The sequence below is a fragment of the Netta rufina genome (genome assembly GCF_964035555.1).
Source record: "Netta rufina genome assembly, chromosome: 13".
Lineage (NCBI taxonomy): Eukaryota > Metazoa > Chordata > Aves > Anseriformes > Anatidae > Netta > Netta rufina.
In genome coordinates, this window is record NC_140136.1 from 5,097,867 (window position 1) to 5,115,899 (window position 18,033).

The 18,033-nt window shown below is 41.1% G+C and overlaps 1 protein-coding gene across 1 annotated transcript in view; it reads left to right on the top strand.

Moving 5' to 3' along the window:
* Window positions 1-17,975, top strand: part of LOC311214306 (polycystin-1-like protein 2) — a gene marked incomplete at both ends in the record, with an annotated part of 38,367 nt that extends 20,392 nt beyond the window's left edge. The window contains 23 exons of the mRNA XM_084294817.1: window positions 840-974; window positions 1,588-1,813; window positions 2,197-2,390; window positions 2,711-2,941; window positions 3,122-3,223; window positions 3,408-3,586; window positions 3,850-3,996; window positions 4,500-4,699; window positions 4,850-5,076; window positions 5,676-5,892; window positions 6,921-7,149; window positions 7,909-8,140; window positions 8,620-8,716; window positions 9,348-9,488; window positions 10,179-10,364; window positions 11,230-11,557; window positions 12,537-12,670; window positions 13,477-13,604; window positions 13,932-14,092; window positions 14,679-14,889; window positions 15,668-15,769; window positions 16,897-17,028; window positions 17,865-17,975. Of these exons, the coding sequence (XP_084150943.1) occupies window positions 840-974; window positions 1,588-1,813; window positions 2,197-2,390; window positions 2,711-2,941; window positions 3,122-3,223; window positions 3,408-3,586; window positions 3,850-3,996; window positions 4,500-4,699; window positions 4,850-5,076; window positions 5,676-5,892; window positions 6,921-7,149; window positions 7,909-8,140; window positions 8,620-8,716; window positions 9,348-9,488; window positions 10,179-10,364; window positions 11,230-11,557; window positions 12,537-12,670; window positions 13,477-13,604; window positions 13,932-14,092; window positions 14,679-14,889; window positions 15,668-15,769; window positions 16,897-17,028; window positions 17,865-17,975 (4,050 nt within the window). The remainder of the gene's footprint in view (window positions 1-839; window positions 975-1,587; window positions 1,814-2,196; window positions 2,391-2,710; window positions 2,942-3,121; window positions 3,224-3,407; window positions 3,587-3,849; window positions 3,997-4,499; window positions 4,700-4,849; window positions 5,077-5,675; window positions 5,893-6,920; window positions 7,150-7,908; window positions 8,141-8,619; window positions 8,717-9,347; window positions 9,489-10,178; window positions 10,365-11,229; window positions 11,558-12,536; window positions 12,671-13,476; window positions 13,605-13,931; window positions 14,093-14,678; window positions 14,890-15,667; window positions 15,770-16,896; window positions 17,029-17,864) is intronic.
* Between the last annotated feature and the right edge of the window lie 58 nt (window positions 17,976-18,033).

Genomic DNA, 18,033 nt, shown 5'->3' on the forward strand with positions numbered 1-18,033 from the left:
GTTCTCTTTGTTTACAACCAGTGCTCTGAGGAGGATGCAACAGCTCAGAGTCAATATCGCCATTAAAACCAACAGGCAGCTATCCTCTTTCATCCCAGGTAGAAACAAACGAGTCTGAGGCACTCAGACCCTGCAGGAGACGAGGTCTGTGCATGTCCTGACGATAGCACATCCCTGATCTGAATTAGGAGACTTTTTTTTTTTTTTTTTTTTTCCCTCAGAACAAGGGATTGCATATTATTGTGATGTTTTTCTAATAGATTTTCTAAAGGCCTCTGATTGATTTGACACTCTGAGGACACTCCTACAATACCTGTAAAACATACACTTTTCTCATTCTGTCTTTTGCAGCTCTGTTTAAACATGTCCAGAACCCCCTTATATCAGTGGAATACTGAAAGTGTCTTACCTGAGCATTAGGAGAGGCTCCTGAACCCTCTCATTGTGATGATGACTCTGACACACTCTTTTGTGCATTGCTGTCACAGGAGAAATAGATTTCTTGTTCCTAATGCCAAGAGGAGTGCCACAGCTCTCACAGAGTCACTTTCAAAGAGGCTTATGCAATTGCATTTTGATATCTGGTATCTAAAAGACAAGATGGTCACAGTGAATGGAAACCCATAAATATTTTTGTACACATTTCAGAATCCAAATCACTTTCAAGGTTTGTGTCTGGCCTCTCACAGAGCTAAGGCAGGTATTTAAATCCGGATGCAGGCTTCTTTTGACTACTGTTTGGGTCTGATTTCAAGGCACCTTTTTTCAGCAATTTAGACTTTGAATATAATGAAATATTACCAATAGCTCAAAGCTGATTCTTAATGTCTTGCTAATAGATGGTGAGCTTTGCCGTGAATCCCTTTTTCTCCGGCGACTCCAGTTTTGACATCAGTGGAACAGTGGGAGGTTTAAGCCTTACTGGTCTGGATGGCTTGATCATACCAGTCAGCAATCTCAAAGAAAACATAGAGGTAAACCCACTGGTTTCTATCCCTATTCCTCTTTTCTCTTTTTCCATTTACAGTCATTTGTGCTACCATCCTCTGTAAGGTGACTATAAACTGTGACACTGTGTTTGCTACAACATATCATGGGATCATGGGTGCCTGCATTTGCGATGGAGGGATTTGTGTGATTTAAAGAATAAAATAAAAAAAAGGGTCAGGAAAAATTACTCCAGACTACAGTCATCCCAAAACACAATGTCATGGATGTCAACATCCAACAAGGCAGTGCACACATATTACTCCTGTTTGGGCTTCCTAGCCCATGTATAAGCTGACATTTAAATAGTTGAGATATGCAATTCATGTAGCCAGCATTTCAGTTGTAATCTCAGCTCTCACTTACAAAATGCACCAAGGATCACAGATCTTGAGACAATCCTATGTGGATTTGAAAGGGACTTTTTCAGAGGTTAGCTGACAGTATCAAGACAATCACTTTGAAGACAGTATTTCTGTTGGCCATACTTTCCTCATGTTATTAAAAAAGATTTTCTAGTGTGTGGCTGTATTGTGCTTATAGATAAAAATAAAACATGCTTTGCTGTATTTGAAGCTATGTCTTTCTGTTTAAAACCAGATCATGTTACCAAGGCATTCAGCAACTCAGGAAGATAGGATTCTGTTGAATCTGGGCAATTTTAGCACTTTCCAAGTCAACGTCACCTCAGAAAACACATCTGTAGTGATTTACCTGGAATGTGAAGAAGACGTTCCATTAATACTTTACTCAGGGTATGGTTATCGCCCTAATGAAACTAATTATGACCTGAAAAATCATCTGTTCTGTAAGAAAACTACTGGAGGTAAGACAACTTGCTAGTGACCCATAGCTTGGGTATTATGGGCTTGTGTAACCAAGACAGAGCTCTGTGCGTGGTCACTACCCACGGCAAGTTAAGAGCACCCGGCATGGACAACGTGGAGAGCTCATCCACAGCTTTACAATGTCAGCACATCTATATAATTGCAGAATGAGCCCCAGCCATAAGTTCAGACATCTTTCTTGAAAGAAAGGTCTCAAAGGAGTTCCAATCTCATGCTACGGGAACAAAGAGTGGGATGCTTTGAACAGTGAAATGCTAGGGATTATTTGATACCTGTTTCTTTCATTTTGTTCTGTTTGTTTATTATATGCAACACAGCTGTATTCTGAATTAACATTGAAACTAAAATATTTATGTTCAAGGTGAGACAAACAGCTGGGTTCTTAGCCCAGCAGAACTCATTTTTGGAGAGGGAACTTACTACTTCACGGTTTTACAAGATATGGGAGTGGATTCCACAGCCCATGACAAGTTAACGATAGCTGTTACTTGCTTCGCATCCCGCTGTGTGTTTTGGGATGAGCACCAGGGGAACTGGAACAGCTATGGATGTCAGGTAAGCAGAGAGAAACACAGCAATGCTTATATTATATTTACTTCAAAGCCAGCCCTTATAACCCTCATCTTAGAGTAAAATGATGGCATTGAACTCACACCATAAAATAACATCATTTTGAGATGTTTTAATAAAATCAAGAAGGTTAGTCCAGGATGGCTAAATTTTAAATGACATTTTCATTCAACTTCTTGGGATGTGTCCCTTATTAATGTGTCCTTAATAACTTACCCGTCTCAGCACTGTCTTTTCATTTGCTTGGTAAGTTTTCTTATACTTTGAAGCCAAATGTTTTATCTATATTTTTTTCTGGTTTTTAGGTAGGACCAAAAACAAGTCCTAGAAGCACACAGTGCCTCTGCAACCATCTGACCTTTTTCGGGAGCTCCTTCTTTGTCATACCCAATGCCATTGATGTTAGCAAAACCGCACAGCTATTTGGTACCTTTGTGGACAACCCTGTGGTGGTGACCACTGTAGGATGCATCTTTCTGATATACGTGCTCGTAGTTATTTGGGCTCGAAGGAAAGACATCCAGGATGATGCCAAAGTAAGTCTTCAGCTAATAACGATTCCCAAATCCCGCTTTGCCCAGTCTATTTTAACAGAATTTTTCAACCAGCCCTACTCCCTTCCCTTTGCATAGCTCACAAGATAACCAATTCTTATCCCCAGCTTTAATGCAGCCATACTCATCAAACTGCTAACGCTGTATTGTGTCACTCTGCAGGTGAAAATCACAGTACTGGAAGACAATGACCCCTTTGCTCAGTACCGTTATCTTGTGACAGTTTTCACAGGACACCGCCGTGGGGCAGCCACAACCTCCAAGGTACCAATGGCACTGTGCAGGGAGAGCTCGTGCACTCATTTAGAGAACTGGAGACATAAAGGAGCACCCAAATGCAGTTTCTAAGCCAGAAAGTCCTTAGAAAGCAGGGGGAGTATGTCAGAGGAATAATCATACACAGGATTCTGAGATGTGCAAGTCTTCATTTTGCCATCTTACTCTCCAGGTGACTCTCACCCTCTATGGACTCGAAGGAGAGAGTGAGCCACACCATCTGACTGATCCTGATACACCAGTCTTTGAACGTGGAGGAGTGGATGTTTTCCTGCTCTGTACCCTTTTCCCTCTTGGGGAATTGCAGAGTATTCGACTGTGGCACGATAATTCAGGGGACAATCCATCCTGGTAAGTGGATGCAGGGAAATAATAAAGACTTGAAAATATTTTTATAATGACAGCAGTTTTCCTTTCCTAGTGCTTATAGATTATCCTTTCTACAAAGGAAGTGTTAGTTTCTTTTTTTGCACAGTGCTGTGTGCTCTGTGCCTTACAGCTTACACACAGCCTAACAAGTCAAAGGCCAGAGGTTGTCCTCCATCGTCCTGTTGAGTCCTGAATTTCGGAGCACTCAGTTACACGTGAATGTGACCTGCATGTTTTCCCTACAGGTATGTGAATCGAGTAGTGGTCCAGGACCTTGCATGGGACCAGAAGTGGTACTTCCTCTGTAACTCCTGGCTAGCCATTGATATCGGAGACTGCGTCCTAGATAAAGTGTTCCCAGTAGCTACAGAACAGGACATGAAGCAGTTCAGGTAACTGCTGTTTTATGGCCTTTTTCTCTCAATCAGTCTAGAAAAACAAGTATGCAAAGATAAGCCCCTAGACAAAAATGAAATCAGGGAGAGCTTTCCATTGCTCTCAAAGGGCTCTGAACAAGACGAGGAACACACTGGTTAACACAGCCTGACTGTTACTCTAGCAGTTACAGCACACTGGAAATGCTGGCATTAAAGGATAGCCTGATGGACATACGGAAACCCAAGCATCTTATCTTAAGTGTAATTTGCCTACAAATATATTACAGAAGCCAACGAGCTTCATGACTAGCTTTAACCACCATAGTATGGGCAGGAGGAAAGGCCATAAAGTAGCTATGACCACTCCATGTAAACCAGGCCATGATATTTGATAATTTCTCATAGTTAGCATTTCTTCTGACAGTGCCTACAGACATGAACAGGTCAGGACGCTGAACTATGGCTTTATTTTTCCCTGTTCTTTCTAGGCACTCTTGATTTTCCCTTTGTCTTCCCAGCAATCTGTTTTTCATGAAGACCTCCAAAGGTTTCCAGGATGGGCACATCTGGTACTCAGTTTTCAGCCGCTCCCCACGAAGCTCCTTCACACGAGCCCAGCGTGTGTCGTGCTGCTTCTCGCTGCTGCTCTGCACCATGCTGACCAGTATCATGTTCTGGGGGGTGCCAAAGGATCCAGCCGAGCAGAAAATGGATCTGGGTAACAACCATTATCATTGCTTGGGCAGGAAAGTAAAGAGACAGCAAAATCTAGAAGCAGGGCACTTGAACAAATGGGCTTTTTCACAAGATGCAGACCTGATGGTTCCTGAGGTTATTTTCACTCTTTCCCTCTGTTTGATCTTGACAGGGAAGATTGAGTTCACATGGCAGGAGGTGATGATTGGCTTTGAGAGCTCCCTCCTCATGTTCCCCATCAACCTGCTCATCGTGCAGATCTTCAGGAACATACGATCCCGGCCAGCCACGCCGGGCAGAGAGAAGAAGCCGGGAAAGAACGGCCGGGTGTCTCCCAGCCTTCCTCCCACCCCACAGCTCACCCAGGCCGTCTCGCTCACTCCAGAGGCTGTGATGAAGGTAAGTCCCTGTGGCAGCTCCCCACCGAGTCCTGCACTGCCCTCTGCTGCCACGCACGACTCCACATCTCCAGCTGAACAGCAGAAATCTTCCCTGTCAGATGACTTTCAAATTGCCTGAGGTGACAAGCCAAACATGCTTTGGTGCAAAGCACTCAGTTACCCATCTACACAGCCATGGGTGAGCACACGAGACATCCACCTTCAGAGTGTATTCCATGTGTAGGGAATCCTCATCTTTAGCAAGATCTGCCTCTGTACATCCCCGACTCTTGCACAATTAAGATGTGTGTTCAAAATCACTGTGTTCAGGGGTTAACAGCAAACATCAAGCAAGGCAGTGAAGATAAAGCATATCATAGACCCAGTCTTCCTCAGTGTAGGTCCTCAGGCAGGTAAGCTGCATTTCTGACTCCTGAAAACTGTCTTGCTGAATTCGTTGAAATCTGCCTGCCACTTCCAGCCCTGCAGATGTGCCATCCTTATCCATTCTGGGGATTTTAGCAACCGATGCAGCTCCCAGCTAGTGGTGCCTTCTGAAAACATCAGCTTAAGCCACTGCAGCCTGAGTCACTGCCATGTTGCTGCTGTCTTTTCTAGGACATAAGAAGAATTGCCAACTCACTCTTTAAAGCCTTGAAGACTCCATCACTCACTTCAGTATCAGATCTTGGAAAATCAACTAATATCAACACGCTTTTGGCATTGGTTGAGGACATCATCTGCCACCAGAACAGAGCTGGCCAAGAGTTTTACGATGAGAGCAAAAAGAAGGATGACCCCATCATTGTCACACTAGGTGCTACGGATATACCAGGTAAACAACACAAGGTGACACATCTGCTGAAACCTTTGTAGTGAAATTGATGGTGACACTGGATGTGAGGACCCAAGCTTTTATGTTCTGACTCAAAGGCAATTACACAATTGTAGAACAGCTGAGGCTGGAAGGGACCTCTGCAGGTCCTCTAGTCCACCACGCTGCTCAGAGCACAGCTGGAGCAGGTTGCCCAAGATCACGTCCAGCTGGATGTCAAGTATCTCCCAGGATGGAAACTCCACAACTTCTCTGAGCAACCTGTCCCAGTGTTCAACTGCCTGTGCGATAAAAAAGCTTTTCTTAGGTTTAGATGGAATCTCCTGTGTTTTAATTTGTGCCCATTGTCTCATCCTTTCACTGTGCACCATTTACCATCCAGCTGAGTGAAGACACTGAAATCTTTTTCTTTTGCTGTAGAATGAAATCTAACTATCAGCCTGGCTTCAGAGATGGATCGGTATCTAGTAGCATCAAGACTCACAAATACGAGTTGTTTCACAGTCATTTTGTCCTGCCTGTTTTTTCTATTATTGGCTTCGTGCTGTTGCTCCTTTCAGTCTGACTCTTAACTTAGGCATTGATTTATTTGCAATTAAACAATAATATAAATAAGATGTGAACAATATAATAAATAATATATGAACAGTGAACAGTCCCACTGATTTCACAAAGACATATATTTAGCTTTTCCAATGAGTATTTGAAGCTACCAAATGCAAAGGTAAATTATGAACAAATTAACACTTGATCTTATCTGACTTTGCTACTGAGGTTTTAGGACTTCTGTTTTGTGAAGTTGCCTACTGGCAACAGTTCCAGTCCATTCCAGCAGAAGAATGCTAAGGCTTTAGTAACAAAGCTGCATTACGTGTCCTTTTAAATGTTGCTTTGTCACATTTATAATCTGGGGCCCTAATTTTTCTAGCCTTTGTACCGAACAGTATTTTAATCTAGGGATAGCCATGCTGATTTTCTCTCTCTCTCTTTTTTTTTTTTTTTTTTTTTCTTAAACTCTTTACCTATAGAAAAGGCAAGAAGCCCGACTCCAGAGAAGGGAATGTGTGAACGACTGAAACACAACGATTACAACCGTTGCTTGTACATGCAACTCCAGCATGTAGAGATGGAGTTGGAATTACTGGGGCCCCACAAATTTCAGATGCCTCAGAGTTATACACAAGCTGTTCGTCAGGTTCAGCACATGAAGAACCTCCTGGAGAACCAGATTTGCCCATCAGTGTCCATCAGTGAGAGGTAACCTAATACTCTTCACATTTTCAGTATAAGTAAATTCAGGTCATGAATTCAAAACTGTCCAGGATGACAGAGACGAAAATAAGTACTGCTTAACAAGTGCCAGATAACTGTTACAACAGCTGTAGAAACCTGTCATACTATTATACTACCGTAGGAGCAACAAAGAAATCTCAATGCATAACTGCACATAAAAGGAATAATGACAGATCATTACTCTCTGTCAATTTTGCCTCCAAAACTGAACGTTACAGCACAGTGCCACATGACTGTACGGCGCTGAACATAATCACTGAGCTCCAAAGTCTCATTGGTGTCTAAAAATGCATGAAGAAAAATGAATAAGTGGACAAAAATATTGCAGGAAAAGCTGATAATTAAGTTGGAAGTATTGAAAACAATACCACTAATTATCTCTCTGGTGTTTCTGGTGATCTCACAGGAGAGGTATCCAGCAGCTAAAATGCACTCATGTTTATTTTTTTCATCAACATTTCTACTGGAGGTTCAATAATGCATAGACTGAGGAGCAAATAAGCCCATCATATTTGTTTTGATTTCAGCTGGTGGCAGCACATTTTCTTGTATTTTTGCTATCAATATATCTATATAACCGCATTAGTTAAAAAAAATAAAATATATATTTTGGTAGAGATTTTAAATCATAAGGTGTTGCCAAACCCCAATGAACCTGAAGACTGTGATTTTGGCTTCTATTCCAGTGCTGAATGATTTTTTCTCTTCTGGTTGACTCTAAAGGTGGTCTCTTACTCCAAGCTCCTCTGGTGATGGAAAGAAAAGTTCCTCTTCCAAAGGGCTGCCCTGGTGGTTTGTGTTCATTGCCTGGTTCCTTGTGGCAGCCACTAGTGGCGTGTCTGGGTTCTTTACCATGCTCTATGGGCTGCATTATGGGAAGGAGAACTCCATCAAGTGGCTGATCTCCATGGCTATCTCCTTCTTTGAAAGTCTTTTCATCACGCAGCCTTTAAAGGTGAGATCCTCAGAAGTACAACCACCTGCCAACATGAACTCATTCTGCTGTCTTTCCAGGAAAAGGGGAAGATATGTTTTAAAGAACCACAGGATTTAACATATAAAAGTTAGTCTTTCCCTTTAAAACTAGAGCTAACACATAGACCACAGATTTCTGTTGTCATTTGTTGGCACTAACTGCATTAGTTTCATCTCCCCTGTTTTGTCAGAGTTTAATAGGTGATAAGGCTTCTGACCAAAGAAAATGGGACATATGGTAAAAACAGTTTAGTTAGACAGTCTCTAGGGCTTGTCAACTATTCTCATGTTTATAAGACTTCCACAAAGCCAAAGCACAGTTATTCTCCTGCAGTATCTACATCCAAAGGAGGCCAGGTCAAAGTCTGAGCTTTTTTTTTTTTTCTTTTTTTTTTTTTTTTCTTTTTTTTTTTTTTATGTGAAATGGGCTTGTAGTGAGTCTGTAGCTAATTCTTGCAGGTGCTGGGATTTGCTGCCTTTTTTGCTCTGGTTCTGAAGAAGGTGGAACACGAGGATGAAGAAAACATGGCCATTGATGGGCCTTTGTCTGCACCAGGTAACTGTCTGTAAAGTAAGAAATTATTTCAAAACATGAAGTGCTCCCCAAGAGTTTTGAATGTTTTTTGCACCAATACATGACTCACGGTGAGGACTTCGCTGGTTATTTTTATACACCCGAATCTCAGCTGAGAAAGTTAGCAGAAGTCAGTAGAATGCAAAGGTGCTGTGCCTACATGCCCAGCCATTAGCACTCACAAGATCAAGCTAGAGGTGGGGACAAAGCCTAGTAACTGATTTTGTGTCAACCACAGAAAATACAAAGACTGCTATATGATAGGCAGATACATTTTGAATAACACCTAATGAAAGAGTCCACAAGGTCAAAAATATTGAAGTCCTATGATATGAAAGCCCTCAGTTTACATTGTTTTCCACACCCACCACATGTCCTTGTTACCAAAGAGTACCTTCTGCAATCACAATCCCATCTAGAAAAAGCCGACAGCAGCAGACAGGAGTCCTAGGGCACAGCAAAGAATACTGTTCAACAGCTTCCTTCCTCACTTGGTCACTCTGAGCACATCATCCTTTAAATATAAATATTTCCTTGTAATATTCACAGAAGTGAAAAGCAGGACACAGATAACTTGTTGACTGATGCCAGGTTTTACTGCTCTCACCCACAGGTGACTCAAATCCTCTCCTGGGAGCCCGCCGGGACAGCAGAAGCAATATTTATCGGCCACCTCCTGCAGCTGATGTTGAGAAAATGAAAATCAGCTGCATGAAGGAGCAGAAAGCATTTGCCCTCATCAGGGAAATCCTGGGTATTTCCCATATGAAGATTACCTCATTTTATTCAGTAGTACTTTTACATCAGTGAAAATATTGTTCTCTTGGGTGAAAACATTTCGCTGTGTCTTTAGCTTTCTGGCAGCCACTACAGCGTATAGACTGGCTGCTTAGGAGCAGCTCGAGATGAAAGTGTGGCTAAGGTTGGATTTTATGCTAAAGAGACACATTACAGACACAAAAGCTAAACAAAAGTTAGGAAGGGTGGAAGTAGGTCAACAGTTAAATGCAGCTGGAATCAAAAGTAAATGAGGGACATTTTTGCTGGCCACTTTTCTAAGAGGTGTATCTACAGATAGCATTATGTTTTAGTGCCTCTGAAAACAATAGCAAATATTACCTCGATATTACTTGGAATGAAGTTAAAACTACTCATTCCCTTAAAAGCTGTCATCACTGTGTGTGTTCAGCCAACCTTCCCACTTATTTTCTTGACTACTACTCAGATTCCTACTTGTATTCCAAATGTGATATGCTTAAACTGCAGCACTTTGACGTAGCTGGTGTAAATTCATTAGCACTGGTCAGCCAGATTCTCACAAAGCATCTCCTTAACCTAATAAGCGATGGCAGCACTAATCAGTCCTGCAATCTATTTTGAACAGCAGTGTTCATTCTGAGCTCACCTGCTGTCTCTCTCTTTTTTTTTTTTTTTTTTTTTCCAGCCTATGTGGGGTTTTTATGGATGCTCTTACTGGTTGCCTATGGGCAGAGAGATCCCAACTCCTACTACCTAAACAAGCACATCGAGAGCAGCTTTACAGATGGATTCCACGATGTCTACAGTTACCAGGATTTTTTCACATGGGCAAAAACCACCTTACTCAAAAATCTTTATGGATCATATACAGGTGCAGAGACTGCTTTGGTAACACGTTGTTTCACTTCAGCTTGACAGATGCTGAAACGTTATCTTTTATACATATCCCCAACTTGTACACGCATATTTGACTGGAGGAGGAGACTATGAGTGCAAAAAACTAGGATTCATAATCTAAATACTCGTGGATAACAAAAGCCCCACAGCCTGACTCCAAGTTCCATGTGGCCTGAAGTTTTCATTATCTTTAATATAATCCACAAGTTTTGCACTGCAATTTTCCATTTTTCATATTTTGCATTACTCATCTCAGGTACTCACAGCTTTGCACAAGCTTCTTCCCACAATTAAAAAACCACAACGGAACGACAGATAGATGGCACTAGTAAGCTTTTCCTCGGGAGAGCTGTGTCTGCATGATGGCTCAGGTCAATGGGAAGGACAATTAGGCGCTATCAGCATGTTTCCATCTAGCCTTATCTAGCAACAGATGAGAGCTGTGTTCCAGCTCCCATCTCAGAGTAACTATGAAAATACATTGGCAGAGCTGCTGCCTGGACAGGATGGGCAGCAGCCAACTGTGGGCAAGGAGCAGTGCACACGGGTACTTTGCTGTGTGCCTCCAGGCAGGCTGCTCTTCTGCTGGCCTCTCTTTCCTTCTCTATAAAATGTAGACAGCTAATGATGCTAAACACTGTTATCCGTGGATGTTATCTAAGGATTGAGTTAAAATCAACACAAGGACTTAATTTTCAGGACTGTTTCGCTTACAGTGTTTTTTGAAAAGGAATCTGTAGCAAAATATTAATGTATCAGTGACTCATAAATGAAATGAAGCGGTATTATCAGTGGTTCTGTCATATTGCCAGCGCTGCTCTTTTCCCTCTCCCGTTCAGGATTCATCACAGACGGCAACTCCAAGCTGGTGGGTAGTGCTCGAATCCGCCAAGTACGAGTGAAAGGAGACACCTGCCCTCTTTCTCCCAAACTCCAGAGTGTGATTCGGGAATGCCACGCCCCGTACTCCCTACAGACAGAAGACACATCGGACTACGGGGAGCACTGGAACACTTCGGTCTCTGCTAACTCCTCTGACTTGAGCTCAGCATGGCAGTACCAGAGTCAGTCCGAGCTGAGAGGGCAGCCTGTCTGGGGCAAACTTGCTGTCTACAGGGGAGGGGGATACGTGATTCACCTGGGAACCGATCCTGACAATGCCTCCAGGTACCACCTGCTAAATTATTACTGAATCCTCTGTTTAGGATTCATTTCAGATTCCATCCTGAAGTTTGCTGGTGTGGATTATGCTGAATAGTGTAGGTTTGACTGTGCTGCCTTCAGTGTAATTTATATTCTTGTCATATTTCTCCATGTTAGGTAACAACCAGGATCACAAATTATAATCTGTTTATCCTAACTTACACACACAGATTCCAGATTTACATAGCTGTGGAAATACATGATGTTGAAAAACTAGAAAAACAATCCCATCAATGTAGTGCTAATCCATCATTGCATCTAGGCTGGCCTTTAACTTCTTAAATACTGCATTTTCTAAGGGTATGTCAAAGATTGTGAGAAAATAATTTAGCCTAAATCTTTTTATGTTAGTGTTCTGTTATCTCGTTATAAGCCTCTGCTTGTTTTCCTATCACCGTAAGATCTGTGAAGCTCCTTCATCTCTCTGTTGTTTACACTCTCCTGATCCTTACAGACAATTGAATTTTTACCTAGAGGGGGGAGAATTAGTGCAATGTGTGTGAATATGAATAGGAACAGGGAATACTTTTAAAAGTGAAATAATGGGAAATGAGGCCTTTAAATACAGGCCTTGGCAGAATTTGGCAGACAAGAGACATGAGATAAATAAGCAGGAAGTTGTACCCGCAGGGGTGGAGTTCCAAACATCTTATCTCTTACAAGTTATCAGAGATACCTGTGTTTGTACAGGAACTCCTGTGAGGTAAGGGACCTGAGGCATCTCAGGTTTAGCACTGGCCAGCTTCTGGTACCTGATTCTCCAGAGGAGCCAAAAAGAAACTTATCACCTGGAGTAAAGATCCCCTATCTCCAGACTCAACAGGACAGATTTCCTCCCAGACATCTTAGCTCTGGTTTGCTCTTTCTCTATGAAAATGAGAAAACTCCTGTTCTCCATGTGATACCGTGTGCGTTAGATCACTGTCTATAAATTTTTTGGCAGAATTCTCCAGTACCTTTTCAACAACGTCTGGCTGGACACCTTCACAAGAGCAGTGTTTGTTGAATTTACAGTCTACAATGCCAATGTGAACCTGTTCTGCATTATAAGCCTGATGTTTGAAACCAATGCTTTAGGTGAGAACCTTTTAAGTTACCTAGCTCTCAAGACAGCAAGCAATATATCTACAGACTGCATATTTACGTACTGACAGTGCTTACCCAGTTCTTGATTTAGTCAAGTAAACAGAAGATTTCAATAAATCTCCTCATAGCAAAATCAATGCAAAGAATTACAAACCATTTAGGAATAAATGTAAGTAGTACTTGCTGAGCACCACAGTCATACAGACCGTAATGGCATGTATCGTCTTTGCTCATGCTTGTTCATCTGATGATGAAGAAAACACACTACTGGCACTTAGTCTAGAATTACACAACAGGAACAAGAAAAAATATGTTTCCGAATCATTTAAGTTGATCAATACAATACTAAGACAAAAAGTGCAAATAACAGAATCTCTGTTATTATGCTGTTACAGAAGACATAAAATACAGCCATGTAATCATAATGCTTAAACTGGATACAACAGTGAAACTAGATTCTGGTCTGAATACCGTACAAAAACATTTGATCTGAGCAGTAGCCTCCCTCAGGTTTGTCCCAGCACTGGAAAACGCCCAAGTCAAACCACAAAACTGAGTTCATTTTCTTTTTAGAATAAGATTCAGATTCATATCTCCAAGCCCTCCTGTTACATTTTTCAAATGTAGTCTAATCCAAACCACATGTAGTCAAGTCTAAATCTCAGTTTGATAGTTGGATTCAGACTCACGTTGACATGAATGCGAGTACAGAGGTCTTTTTAGTGAACTTAATTGTTTGAATGAAATCAGAAAGCTGTAATTACTATAGCACTGAGGTGAGCATTGTTATTTTTTAGGGGCCTTCTTCACAAGTGCAGAGCTGCAAAGTGTCCGTCTCTACCCATACACCAACAGCCTCCACATCTTTGTTGTTGCAGCAGAAGTCATTTATTTCCTCTTTATTGTGTACTACATGATAGTACAGGTGAGATGCAATGGAAAATTCTCTTGACAGCATCACCTGGCATTGATTTCATTTGCAAAGACTTTAGGACTGTACTTGACTTCAGTAGTGCTGCTGCTGGCTTGCACCAATGGAAGACTGAATCGGATACTCTATTAAATAATGGGAATGTGACATTTTATTTGGCTGGAATGCTTCTTTTGAGAAGACAGTGTGAAATTAGTACAAGATGTAGTTTCACTGATGTGCACTAGCCTGCTTTATTGTGGAGGGCACAGCCCTAACCTTTAGAAGTGTATTAGATGATATAGAGTCAGGCTGAAACAGTCAAAACTCCTGTTTCCACAGGGAAAACTGATGAAGACTCTGAAATGGAGATACTTCCACAGCAAGTGGAATCTCCTGGAGATGGCCATTATATTGATTAGCTGGAGTGCCCTGTCAGTGTTTGTGAAGCGGACAATCCTTGGGACCCGAGACATCAGCTACTACCAGGAGCACAAAGAGGAGTAAGTACTAATGCTAGCAGCTACTAAGCTAGCTCCTAGCTCCCTACCTGCAGCGCCCTCTTCTGAATCAACAAACCCTGCTGCTACAGGACATCCAGCCAGCTAGTGCATAGGTTATCTGCTGTGAAGAAGCATTGGGTAGAGGACAGTAATGGCTTATTTTATACAGAATGGAAAATAATAACATTTGCTAAAAACTGGTCTAGCATAGCACCAGTAACCCCATCCCCTTCAACATTCACATGCTCCTTTCTGAGCCAGAAATTTGATAGCAAGTTTGTACCAGCTACCTTTAACCTATGACTTCCTAAAAATGAGCAGTTTGTGGGTTACAGCCTGGAGCCTCTATCAGTTTTAGCTAATGCTCTTAAAAATAATAATAATAATAAATAAATAAAAAACATACTATCCTATGCAACTGATCCTTTTGTGTGCACGCAGCAGGAAGCTCAGACAGGAACTCAAGCAAAAACTCAGCTTAGTTCTCCACTGAAAATTAGTTCAGAGTGAGTGGCTTTTCCTGATTTTATGTATTTAAAGGCTCCTGTGTGCATGGTCTAATACTTCTTTTCTTTATTTCTAACAGCTGCGTAAGCTTTAATGAAACAGCGAGAGCTGATGCAGTTCTTGGCTACCTGATTGCTTTCCTAGTGCTCCTCTCCACAGTGAAACTGTGGCATCTGCTGCGGCTCAACCCTAAACTAAACATGATCACTTCGACTCTACGGAGGGCTTGGGGTGACATCTCTGGATTCATCACTGTTATCGCAATCATATTCCTCGCCTATTCCATCGCTGTGAGTGTGACTGTGGGTTCTGTTGTCCACAGTCTGCATCTAGGTATTGCCAGGTTAAATCAATTATTTCTGAATGGTGACAGTGACACGGCTTTGAAATGTAAAACTGAATAAAGCTGCCTATCTAAATCTTAGGGTAGAAGCCTGGAGCCTAATTCTTTGCATAAGCGAAAGAAGTGACAATATCCACTTGCCTGTTTCCTTGCAAACTGAATTTTAGTACAAAAATGGAACACTGGAACAAAAAAAAAAAAAAAAAAAAAAAAAAAAGATCCTCTGTGTGCAAGAGGAGTAACAGAGCAAAGTACAGGAAAAATCATTTTCTGGATAAAGCTCAAACTGGGGAGGGTACACAGAGTGCCATTTGCTGTTTGTCTGCTCGTTAGGTGGGAAATAATTATTTTTCTGATTATTTTCCTTTATTTGAGGAATAATCATTATTATGCAAACAAAATGTTCTTTTAATTCTAATGAGATCAGTGAATTATTGGACCACAATTATGTATGTGCATTCACTGTTTTATTTAAAATGTTTTGTGTAAAATTTCTGGCAGAGGGCTGTGGGAAATTTGGCATACCTCAATTGCTAAACCACTGAAAAGCTTAAGTGAAAACCATCTGGACCAAAGGAAAAATGTAATGTGAAAGGCAGTCCTGTAACAAACAGGACCTGAGGCAGCTTCATCCTGCCCAATTTCTCATCATCATAGCATTCATTAGCTGATCTTGCAGCATGCGCTCTGATTGTAATGTAAGATGTGCCTTGTTTCCTCTGCAGACAAACCTGATATTTGGCTGGAAGCTCTACTCTTACAAAACTCTCTTTGATTCAGCAGAGACCATGGTCAGTCTTCAGCTGGGAATCTTCAACTATGAGGAGGTACCCCCTCTGATTTGGAGAAGTTTATTGCTGTGCAATTAGCGTCTCAGCTATCAAATGTGCTTTGAACCAGCAAACAGAAGGATTTTCAGCTAGTGCTAGACATGAATCTAATTTTGCAAGCGCCACAGCCTCCTAAAGCAGCCACATTTACTCATTAAATTAAGAAAAAGAGTGAAATACATCTTACATCCCATTCTGAATGTCAGTAGATTCATAATGAACGTTTCATTGAGCAAGCTGCTTACATTTTAACTAGATATGTTACTTATTGACTACAGGAAAACTTTTGAGATAATTTTCTTAGAAAGCCACAGAAGGAAATGTCAGCGATGCCCTTGCATTTGTTCTGAACACATACCCATCAGCTTCTCAAGAAAGGCAAAGCCTACCACAAGCAAACTTTGTTGCATATATTTTTATTATTCCTGACTTTCTCATTAAGTTCTTTCAAATATTACAGTATCCTCAGAATGACTCTGTGGGTTAAGCTCAGACATCTGACTGTGAGGTCCATGGTGGGTGTTTTTAGACCATGAATCCAAGAGGGTATGGGTAGCTTTGAAGATCAGTAACTGGGCATAATGTTTTCAGCTCTACATCTCACCCAAGTTGTTAATCACACAAAATATATTCCTATGTTATAGCCTACATCAAAATGAGGTTTTTGAATTTCTATACAACCCTTATTTGATATATGTTCATGACAGTCTGACTGGGCTTCTGTGTAAAGATGCTGCTAAATAAAAACACAGAGAAACACACATAGTTTATCTATGCTTTGCTAGCTAGGTCATGATGGAGCTTCAGCTGTTATTTGGATAAACAAATCTCCACACTTGTCAAGTTTCAAATCACATGAAACTTTCATACCATTACAATCAAATGCAAACTTAAAAAATTAAATAAATAAATTCCCATATTCACATATCATGTATATAAAATATCCCATTATCTTTGTACTATATTGTATCAAAGTACAAAAGTGACTAAAGGAGAAAATGTATTTTTTTTATATATAACGTATATACAATGATTTTCAAAGAGATAAACCGCTGCGTTAACTGCTTATATGTATTCTCTTTTTAAAAACCAAAATGTGATGTCTTACCTTATTAATACTACAGATCTTGGACTACAATCCAATTTTAGGCTCCTTCTTGATCGGATCCTGCATCATTTTCATGACGTTTGTGGTGCTGAATCTCTTCATTTCAGTGATTCTGGTTGCTTTCAGTGAGGAGCAGAAGCACTACCAGGTGTGTTCATCAAGCTCTTCTGCTGTTATTTAACATTTATCGTGTAGTGCTTACTCACAATTTAGGTATTCCACCACCTGATACCCATGTAAACTCAGTCCTACATTTAAGAAGTCAACATTTACTCATAAAGTACGCTTCAGATTTTCCAGAATTACACCATCCATTCCTGTTCAGGCGAGTCTCTGTTCAGATTTAGTATAAGATCTGTAGCCTTCTGTTCACATATTAAACCCAGTAATGAAGTTTTAGACTTCTGTCCCAGCTCCACTGAAATCAGTACCAAAACAGCTACTGACCTGACCAAGACTTTACAGAGCCCATTAGCAATGTCACTGAGTGCCTGATCTTTTGAGATTTTTTGGTAGCATGGTGTGAAATCCAGGCGAGTACTACAGTACTGTCCAAAATTCCTCTATATTGTATATAAATTCAGTGGAGAAGAAAAAAGTGTGGTTAACAGAAACAAGATCTATTTAGTTTTTCTCATTTACTTCATCTAGAAATAGTGGGTGGCCAGACGCGCATACCAGTAGCTGCGTGGTAGCCAGGTAGTGAACTCCAGGCTCCAGTAAGCAAGATCTCCATCGGCTTTGACAGAGCCAAAGTTCCTTCTGTAATGCAGACACCCTCAGGCTACCTGGGATGTTTGTCTTTGATAAAATATGTTTGCACGATGCTTTGCTTCGGCAGTTATTTGTGCTCTGTTTAAAGTGAGAATTGAGTTATTTGGCATCAAGTAGTTTTTCTCTTGCAGTTTTCTCTAGCTTTAGCAGAGGCTGTATTTGATTCTAGTCTGCCCATCCTAGTAACTTTATTTCTTGTCATTATTTCAGGCTTCAGAAGAGGAGGAGATCGTGGATCTAATGGTAATGAAACTTTTCAGTTTCTTCGGGATTAAATGCAAGAAGGAGGAAAAGCCTGCCAGCAATGATCAACTGAAGTAATCTGTCAGCAATTCACCGATAACCATAATGAAGAGCTGCTTTGTTTGTGGGCAAGCGG